Source organism: Anas platyrhynchos, chromosome Z, assembly GCF_047663525.1.
Source record: "Anas platyrhynchos isolate ZD024472 breed Pekin duck chromosome Z, IASCAAS_PekinDuck_T2T, whole genome shotgun sequence".
Classification (NCBI taxonomy): Eukaryota; Metazoa; Chordata; class Aves; order Anseriformes; family Anatidae; genus Anas; species Anas platyrhynchos.
Window position 1 is genome coordinate 37,462,372 of NC_092621.1, and position 10,588 is coordinate 37,472,959.

Below are 10,588 nucleotides of genomic sequence, written 5' to 3' on the forward strand. Positions count from 1 at the left end.
TGGGCATGTGGCATCCCTGCCCATGGCAGGGGAGTTGGAACTAGACAATCCTTAAAGTCCCTCCCAAACCAGGACATCCTATAATTCTATGGTTTCCCGTGGTGAGACGCCTTGTTTTTCCTGGCTGCATCTCGCATCTCCATGACTGGGCTATCCAGGCACACAGGGCTTTCCTGCTGGTGCGGCACCCACTTCTACAGCTTGAGAGCCATGATCTTTTTCTTGGCTAAGGAACATATTCCTTTCTTAGGAGGAAATAATAAATCAGCACTAAATAAATGGTTAAGCAAACAAACAAATGGTTATTGAAGGGCTCAGCCTATGGCTCTTGCAAAACATCTCTCAACTGCGTGCCTCTGGGAGGATAACTGGTGTGACTAATCCTGCCAGGAGATGAGCTCATGGCTGTAATAAGACCCAGCAGAACAGCTCTTTTCAAATATCAGGCGAACATGTAAAAGCAACAAAGGCTCTCCCAGCCTCATGATGTGCAAAATCCCTTGTGGACAGCAGCCAAGTTAGCACTCCCACATAAAACATGGGCACCCCTGAGGGCTCGGGGCATGGGACATCCATGCTGGTGCCAGCTGCCCCCAGAGCAGAGGCTGGCAGGGGGTGGGGGGTGGCCAGGGCAGCCTTGGCATCTGCAGCCCCCTGCACAGTGGGGCAGGAACTGGGTGCTTGGTCCTTGCTGGATCAAATCTCCTGGTGTGTTTGCATGTGAAAGGAATGATGTTGTCCTCTGGTGCACTCCAAGCCTGCCCCACAATGAGGAGCAAGGCACTGCAAGTGGAAATGACTAGAAAATTTGCTTCAAATGTGTACTTCTGACATGAGCTAAAATGCTATTACAAACACACGTTTGAGTGGCAATGCATTGCAGTGACAGTGCCAAGGCATGGGGTTCATAAATCCTATCATAAAAACTACTACAGAGAAAGTCAAATTCTTCTTTGGGAGATACAGAATACACACCAACCAGTGGGTTGTAGTAGATCTGGCCAATCGGACCTGATGCTAGCCCTTAGGATCTGTTAATCACGAGAAAAAAATAATCTTCGAAATACAGTCTTCTTCTGTGCACAGCTACAGGAAGTGTAGGTAAGGTCTCTTTAGTTGTGCAATTTGTAGTGGTGTTTATGTAGTGTGATGGCCTGAGGGTATGAAGAAGGAAGATCAGTAAAGAGGTAACACCTTTTTTTAGACAGTACTGGGAACACTTCCAGGCACGCAGGTTTTGGAGAAAGTCTTTTATCCTTAACACATTCAATGATTTTGTAAGCTGTAAGGACATTGCTGTTAAAGCAAATAGTAAATAATGCTACTGGAACACATGAGCTGGATGTGGGAAGACCAGGTAAATCCCAGAGCAAAAGTAGTTTTTATTTTTGGAAAATATTCTTTCTTCTCCGCTGTAGCTACTTCTCTTGCAGACAATTTTCTTTCTAGGACCTACTGAGCTGGCATGAAAAATCTCTTGTATAAAACCACCAGCGTCTCTTAAAACAAGCTCCGTGACTGCTCAGCATGTGCTACATCCAAGTCTCCTGGATTTCTCAAAATCTAAACAGATTGTAATCGCGTTTGGTTTCTCTGCATCACGAGGTGGGAAAAACACGTTCTCTCTGGGCACGGTGTTTGTGTGTGCAGGCAAGTGCTTTATTCACAAAGCTAATAGCAGACCTGAAATATTTCATGTGATACGGAAACAGTCGCACTCTCTTTGAATGGGAAACATCAGCAGAATAAAACATCTGCTCCTTTTATGCATAGCTTTTGTTTCCAAATCCTTAATATAAAAGCAGTATGTAGATGTGCTTTACAGAGAGAAACTGTATACCCTAGAATTAATTTTCTTTGTTTGTAGCCATTAAATTCCCAGCTCCTTTCCTTTCTAATTATCTCTTTTGGCCACCTCAATTCAAGCCCATGTTTTGGCCTGGGGATCGCCCTAGTTTAAGCACTGGCAAATGACATCTCATAAACACACACTGAGCTGGAGGCACACACTCTGCAGTGCTGCTGACCTCAGTTAAAGCAGGCAACCGCTGTGCTGCCAGGGCCGCAGGGGTGGTGCAGTGCGGTGCGGTACTGGACAGCCCAGTGTCCTGCCAGCAGGCAGAGTGCCTGCATCATACTGGTTTGTTTCTATGCCATGTGGTCACGACAGAGAGTGAGAAAAGCAAGGCTGTGCGGAGGCAGCAGAGGAAGCAAGTCATCTCCACACCGCCTGCAAGTAGTGGGGAAAAGACCCAACGTTGTCGACTATACTCTTGAGCTGGGCAGAAGAGGAAGCAGCAGCCTTGCCAGCTTCGTCCTTCTCACACCCTTCTGATTCTGTAAATTCAGGAGAGACCCTGGCTTGCCAACAGATCCCGCCTTGCAGGCGCTGACTCACTGGCCTCATCTAACAAAACAAAATGAGTCACAGCAGCCAAAGTTCCCGATTGCTTTAGGGTGAGAAGAAGTGGGCTGTGTGAGCCAGTGCTGTGCCACAAGGGTCCACCAAGCAGATACAGAGGTGGTAGGAGGTTTGGCCTTTACAGTTTCATCAGGTGAAAAACGGCTGACATTTGGAAATGTATGTGGAGGAAAAATCCCAGCCCATCTGTTTGGCTTTGACCATATAGGAGTGACCTTTTGTATTCACCATCCGTCAGGATGGTTCTGCTCTACTGTAGGCACAGGTATTTCAGAAAAAGCAGGCTGGTGGCTTTTCTTCCCCACTGCCCTGCAGCTGGAGCAGAGCAAGAGGAGGGAAGAGGGAGACCAGACAGGGCCTCCCAGCAGCTTGTGTCCAGACCTCCCAAAGTGTCACTTGGAGGAGATGTGCCAGCCTCACCCTCCTTACCTGTCTTTTGTGGGAGCAGGTGGTCTGGAGCACCAGACTGACCTTGATGCTCAGAACCTGCCCAACAGCTCTGTGGGAATACGTTGATTTGAGGGATTCCTTATTTTCAAGCATTGACCCCCCAGGTGGAGGCGATCAGCAGAAAACTTTTACCTACTCTTTCAGCATAGGAGAAAAATGCAAAACATTGTGTTTCTGTAATACAGTGCAATTCTGTGTTTCATGAAATTATTTCTACATGGAAACAACTTATTTTTATAATGCAAAGGATGACTTCTTTTCAGGCTGATTGTTGAAACCTGTTCTTTCCGTTCTTAAAAAATCTGCATATTCAGGGATAACATCATCTATTTATAGGGGATTTTTTTTTCTGATTTCATTTTCTTACATGTGAGTGTTGTAAGTATCACCTCTTGTTTTACATTTTTTTTTAAAATATCCTTTAGCAGGTTTTCCTGTCCTTCCTTCTCATTCCCAACCTGTTGCTTCTCAGCAGAGGGGAAAATTCACTGGTTTTGCAAAGGGAGGCAGTGAAAAGACTAACTGAATATCAAGGACATATCCAGTTTTGAAATGTCATGTTTCTAGAGTCTCTGTGCATCCCAGCTCTGACTGCACTGACTGCCAGATGATACTAACAGGCACATCAAATATGCCACTATGATAATCAGGAGAAATTAGTGCTTGATGGACATGGGGAATTCCCTTTTCTTAGTGTTAGCTACTACTAAGTCACTCATAATGGAAACTGTGATAATAGTTTCCCATCATTTTCAAGGAGTTGAACAGTGACTGTTACCCTGCTATGGGGAACTGGGAAGGAAAGAGAGGGGTGCTCTATTTTTCTTAAAAAAAAAAAAAAACAAAAAAGGGGGGGGGTTCAGAATCTTGAAACAGTGTTAGTGATCTGTCACCACATTCAGCACAAGCCCTTTTTGAATATCCATGAACAGCTGTGGCAGGCCTTGATGCTTGTCCATAGGACTACAATGTGAATTCTGCTACAAGCAGCAGAAATTTGTTTTTAACTGTTAAAAATCAGCCGATTACAATAACAGCCAATGTGAGCTTTACTCAAAAAGTAGAGACCAGAATAGAGTACACCCCTAAGGCAAAGACTTGAAGAGGAAGTGTATTAATTTCTCAAAGAGAGAGCAATGTTTTTACAAATATTTGAAGTAAAACAGGCATTTTTGTCGTTGTTGCAGAAGAAAACCTTTCTGTTTTATATAAATATGTCTGTCAAGATATTTCCTTTCTGGGAAAATGAACTGTACACACAGTACTCCAGCTAAATCCAGAGGAAGTTGTGAAGGCTCTGGCCTACCCAGATAAGAAACCTGGGGAATACAGCAGACAGTAAGAGCTATAGTGAGTAGGCATTGTGGTAACCGGTGAGCAGGGGGCAGATACACTGCTTGGAATCTCAGTATTTCTCCTCCCTAGTGTGGGTTTTGACTTTGCAAATATATTACCGTGTTTTAACAGGTATTTTATGGAGGTGAGCATTAGCTGTGTATAATCCCACACTTTCAAAAAAAAGATTATTGTTTGCTCAGAGTTTTGAATTATTCATTGGTGAAGCTCATATGTGGTTTTAGGACCCTAACTGCACTTGGGTTCAAGAAGGTTCACCCTGAAGAAACAATCAACCTTGTAGCATTTCACATGCCAATTCACATGAGCCGGGGATTTTGGTTTTAATGTTGTAAAAATGTTGTAAAAGAGAGAAGTGGCATTCATCCAGGATGCAACTGATGAGGAGCCTAAACTATGTTTGGAAACAAAGGGAGCTCAGCAGTGTGTTGGTGCAGTAGCAGGGCACCACTGCATGACTGCAGCTGCCCTCCAGTTTGCAGAGCTGGCTCTAGCCCCAGGAAGTCTGCAGGCAGAGAAGAGAGATTGTGCTTGCTTCCCCTGTCAGAGGTTGTTCCTCTGGGAGCCCCCAGTGTCAAAAAAGCCCCTGCACCTTACCAAGATTTCTTGATGTCAACAGAAGTGTGGAAAACACTGGTATAAATGACTTATCCTTGCCTGCATTAGGAATAATAGAAATATTTTTGGATATCGAAAAGCACAGGCACCTTATTGTAAAGAATCAAATTCAGTCTTACTTTTTCACTTTTTTTTTTTTTTTTTTTTTTCCCCCCATTTATTAACTTATTAACTTCCTAAATCAAAGTTCATCTCCTCATGAGCCATTCCTGATCCTTTCCAAGCCCACACCCCTCCACCACAGCCATTGCTGCAACTTCCCTACAGCTGCTCTGAAGGAGGAGTCCTGCTGTCCTTCCTAGCAGCAAGGGCTAATCCTGGATGACTGGGAAATTACCTCCACAGGCTTTTTTTCTGTTTTGCATTGTTGTCTTTCTGGTTTGGTTTGGCTTGTTTTTTTCTCTCTCTCTTTAAATTTAAAAAAGCAAAACCAGAGCTAGCAGAGCACACCAAACCCATGGAAAAATTGCTTTGGACAGCTGTATTTGACTGTGACTTGTGAATAATTTTTTCCAGGGTAAAGTCTGGAATAAGCACTCTTTCTGCTGTAGCCATTCTGAAGTTTCTTGTTGGATACAAAGCATTTGAACCCAGTCCTGTAAATCCAGTCCAGGAAACAGCCTCTACGTAGATGAAACCCTATCAATTTTTATGAAGTTTCCCTAAAAGTGCAGCACTGTCCCTGTATACAAGACGCTGTGGGACTAGCTATGAAAAACAGCCATGACTGGGACTAGGGCTGGGACTGAGACCTGAACCTGCGCTGCACAGCACTGGTGCACAAGTCTTATGCTTTTTGGTCTATACGCAGTCCTAGCCTGGAAAGATTTTGTTTTATCTATGTTTAATTTTCTACTTGGATTTGAGACTTTGTGTTAACTATTTTATTCATTTCCATTTGAAAATAATTTATGTTAAAAATTATATTTTGCCGCGTATGTTTTAATTTCTAGAAAAAAAAAAATACTAACTGGAAGAAATACTGGAGAGTTTCAGCTGGCCAAGGGCATCACATAAAACTAACCTGGTACCATGATGGTGACAAAATAAGCTCTCTCCAGAATGTTATAATGGCAAGGGGGAGAGAAGATCTTTACCTTTCTTTCTTTACCTTAAAGACTTTCTTTACTTTAAAGATCTTTCTTTAAAAAGTAAGAATAAACCAAAGAAATATTGTAAATGCTTGCTTGGTATTTGCTTTTTCCCTTTTACTTGTTCAGCAGCCATGTCTTTTCCAGAGTCCTTATGCTTAAGGGTCTTTTAGATACTGTCTCACTACAAGTAATTTCAGTTACCTCACAGATGAAAGGTAAATGAAATCAAATGCTGGTTTATGAGCCATCACCTCTGAGATCCAATTCCTTTCCTCAAAAATTCTTATTTTTTCTTCCAAGTCCCTTCTGTGAACCCAATAGCAATTTATTGGTAAGAAACACAGTCATAAAAAGTCATTAAAAGTTGAAATACCTTCTTGCTAAAATATTTATTTTTATTCATTTATTCATTCAAAATATTCACCTGAAATTCTTACACTTGTCTATAATCCCACTTTGCCCTCTAGTGCCCATTCTGTTGTTTCCTGCACCGTAAAGTGCCCTGTTGACTGACATGTTTCAAAACATATTTTCACTTGATAATGAGATTGTTAAGGATGGTTATGAACCATAAAGGAAATTTTGGGGGGTGAGTTTTCTGAACAATCAGTGGTCCATGATTTAACATCTTCCCACTTCCAGCAAGTGAGGCAGAAAACCCTGGGATCCTTCGTGAGAGGGCAGTTGAAAACATTTCATGCCAAATTTCAGTAAAAATGGGGCTGTTTCAATTTGGGTTTACTGTATTTCAGAAGTCACCTAGGTGATCAGAGCCAGAAAGTTAAATAGGCTGAATGTCTTTTTATAGTACGGGCTCACAGAAGTGCAAAAACAAACAAGTAAACAAACAAAACAAAACAAAAACAAACAAAAACCCCACCCCAAAACAAAACCAAAACCAACAAACAAGCAGTAGAAATCAGATTTCTAACAGTCTGACAGTCATTCCAAGTACTGTTAGCTACAAAGCACAAGAAATACACTTTAGGCTATAACATGTCTGGTGGGATCTCACCAGGGAAAAAAATGGCTCTGATGCTTTGCTTTCTCCCTTTAGTCTTTCCAGTTATTCTGGATCATGGTGAAGTTGTTATAAGGTTGTAGTTCTGGTATTTCAGCTTCAGACATGGCATCCGTTGCTCTCAGCACTTCCTTTAGCTCTCATCCATGCTGGCAGAGAGGAGGGCATGTATACCCTGCAAAAGAGACCTGTGTCACAGATACGGTACATGACATCTGGACTACCTTTGCTATTGCTCTTACCAGTCCATTTTTGTATAGATTCACCTTTGCATTAGCAATGCTTTGAATGCTACTACTTTAAATGGCTAGAGACAAGGGAAAACTTTAAAGTGGCTCCTCACTAGATGCTAGTAGCAACCCCTAGCAATTACAGCCCTTTGTGACTGACGTTTCCTTTCCTTGGGAACTATGGCCATGACAACTCTGCCCTGTTTCTTTATGCTGGACCCAGAAGCCTGTGTCCAGAGCTCATCAGCTTTGGTTACAGGAAATAGCAGCTTTTTTTTTTCTTTCTTTTTTTTTTTTTTCTTTTTTTTTTTTTCACATCTTTTTACCATAATTCAATTGGTAACACAGCCTGGATGTAACTCTTCTCCCTCTGACTAACATATAGCAAGAAACTAGGGAAAACACAATCATTTGAAATGGAGTTAACCAGGGACAATTTCCCAAGGGTAAAATCCTGATTTGGCCTTGCAGAAATCATTGGACTTTTACAAAGTATAAGCAGGTTATTTCAAGAAATTTGTTTATATTGCTATTCCAGGCTATGTGGTTTGGGGGGAAACTTTGCTGGAATACGCGTTTCTGTAGGTCAGTTTATGAGCAAAGGGCAGTAGATTTCAAGCAACAATAAAGGACAGCACTGAATGGAAGTGATTGGAATGGAATCAAATTTGAGAAAGCAGTTAAAGTGAATTGGAACACAGCAGGATGGAAAAAAAGCCTTCTCCACAGAAAGTTAGATGAAGGAAAGATACTTTAATTAAAAGTAAGAGTATGCAATTGAGAAGTTACTGCAGAAGCTATAGTTATTGCAAACAATTTATTATGTGGACAATTCCTTCTAGAAGTACTTTACCTCTCTGAACAAAGCAAACTTGTAATGGACCAAATGTATAAAAAGATATATTCTTAGAAAAGAGCATATAGCACTTGAAAGAATAATAAATGGTATCAACATAAACCAGGCCCATTTAAATAACAGTACACCACTTTATTTTTGATGTGGACTCATTCAGTACAAATCTAATAATTCCTCTAAAGTGATGATGTGTAGTCCATTCACAAATAAATGATTCTCTGTGTATTGGTGAAATGGAGATGGAAAGGAACAGCACATTTTCACAGCAGAAAACACCATGCAATAACATTATTTGTCATAATTATCATCCTTTCCTATGGAGTAATCCTCACTGAAAAGTCATACAGATTATTTTATAGGTAGTATATACATCCTGCTCACCAAATAAAAGTTAACTGACATTGAATAATATATTACATTTTCAAAAATAAATGTTAGCAGCATAATCATTTAATCATAGAAAAATCATAATCATAGAAAAAATATTAAATGTAATTAATTCTAAAGCTAAATTATAACAGGTCAAAATCTCTGTACCTTAGTTGTAAAGCTTCCTCACGGCTTTATCAATCAATTGAAGACATCTCCTTATTTCTGCACGGCTGATCTCCCAGGAGCACAGGTTGTGTTGCTTGTCTTTAAGAAAACAGTCTATCTTTTGGAAATACTTTTTCAGTTTCAGCCTGTTGATTTCTTTAATCCAAAAATACTGGGTTTGCTTCTTAGTTACACATGCCTCCAATTGCTCAATTTGATAATAAAGTCCATTTTGGAATTGTTCTAGAGCTGCCCCATCCCAGGCAGCTAGAGTTAGATTTTTGCTAAAGATGTAGAAGATGTGTTGGAGGATCTCTTCAATGGCCATTTTGACAGTTTCTTTCTGTTTGGGCTTTAAAACTTGCTCAGGAAATCTGAAGGACATTTTCTCTCTTAGACAATGATGCGGAAACTTTTTGCCCATTTTGTCCAAAAGTTGCAGGCTGTCCTCAATCACTTTTCTTTGCTGTAAAGGAAGGTGATTACAGTTAAGACCTGACATGGTGGTGGTGCACAACAGAATAAGGCCAATTTGTACCAAGCCAAAAGTATTCATGGTAAAGATAAGCTGCTATGCTTCTCCTTTCCTGTGTATGAATCCTGAGAGAGGGGCTGGATTGCTTTGAAGGTTATTAATAGACGTCTCTGTTTCTTCAAAATTATGAAATTTAATTATTCTGTAGGAGAAGTTTTCTTTCATCATTTTTTGGTTTTTAAGGTCTTCCCCCTTGTGTATGCTTTTGACACTTACCACTTTCATTTTCTGCTTTATGACTTCATTGTCTTTTTTTTGCCACTTTCTTTTTATTTCAGCTGGATATTAGAATGTTATGTATATCTTAGGTTGTACGTGTATCTTAGATCCCTCTTCCTCAAAAATTCTGTGGTTATTGTACTGAGAATTTAAAAGAATATGTTAGAGAAATATCCTAGTTTCTTAATATTTTAGCAGTGGGAAAACATGTTGAAACACAGCATTGTCAATGATGGGCCAGGGACCTGCCAAAAACTACTGTCAGCCTCTCTCCTTGACAGGATTTACACTCCCAAAATTCATCTGAACTCTCTCTACCTATTCCGGGAACTTATTCTCTTTCTCTTCACGTTTCCCTCATCCATTTAAATTCAAAGGGCAATAGTCCTTTGAATATATCACTAAAATACATGTATATATAAAAATATGTGTATTAGTATTAATATAACTATATGTATTTTAATACATGTATGGTGGTAATTAAACGGGGTCTTTTAGAGACTGTAAGTACAATGAGAATACAAATACTCACATGGAAACATGTTAGATAGCTGGATAAGACACAATTTTTCTCCATATGATCAATTGTGCAATAATATCAATGCCAGTAGAGCACAGGTCTGAATTCTGATGTTAAATGGAGAGAGAACAAACATGGAGACAAAAAATGCTCTAAAATACAGCCATTTGCTTTCTTTAGCCATATAGTAGAATAGGTCAGCACTATCACAGCACATTGTGAAATCTTGCACCTGCCTTTGATTTTATTTTGATGAAAGTGAGTCTTAAATTAACATTTAGCTGTTTCTCCAAGCCTTCTGTACAAACATAGCTCACTGCAAAGGCAGTCTACAAAGGCAGGTGATTACATCTGGATCAAGAGGTCCAGATAAACTGACTTTTTAGTCTGAGATCTGGCTTTGTATTTCTGTGCAGCTGTTGCAATGCCACCCATTGCTATGAGGCTGGCTTCATTCTTAGTCTGGTAATCACTCTGAGCAGATTTCTGGTACTGTTTTAGGGCTTCCTTTGTGTTCAGCACACATGTATTTGGGAGGCTTTGAAATGTTATAAATTAAGATGAGCACAATTGTTCACATGAGAAAAATCCTTTGATTTCCTCCTGTTACTTAAGCAAGCTTGAGTTGGACGTACTGCCACTGTGAAGAACAAATGAATCCCCTATCATCACTTTGGAACAGCAGTATTAAACAAAAAGGATAACAACAGCTGAGGCAGGACATAAAGTG

At 40.3% G+C, this 10,588-nt stretch overlaps 1 protein-coding gene across 1 annotated transcript; it reads right to left on the bottom strand.

Annotated features, from left to right (window-relative positions):
* Positions 1–6,359: 6,359 nt before the first annotated feature.
* Positions 6,360–9,788, bottom strand: LOC101798847 (interferon alpha-2). Its single transcript, XM_005013340.5, has 2 exons — positions 8,585–9,788; positions 6,360–7,136 (listed from the first exon to the last, which is right to left on the bottom strand). The coding sequence occupies exon 1, from the start codon at positions 9,138–9,140 to the stop codon at positions 8,586–8,588; it is 555 nt and encodes a 184-aa protein (XP_005013397.2). The 5' UTR covers positions 9,141–9,788; the 3' UTR covers positions 6,360–7,136; position 8,585.
* Positions 9,789–10,588: the final 800 nt, after the last annotated feature.

What these genes read in the sequence shown, in the direction of transcription:
- LOC101798847 (XM_005013340.5), bottom strand. Translation starts at nt 9,140, where the DNA reads ATGAATACTTTTGGCTTGGTACAAATTGGCCTTATTCTGTTGTGCACC.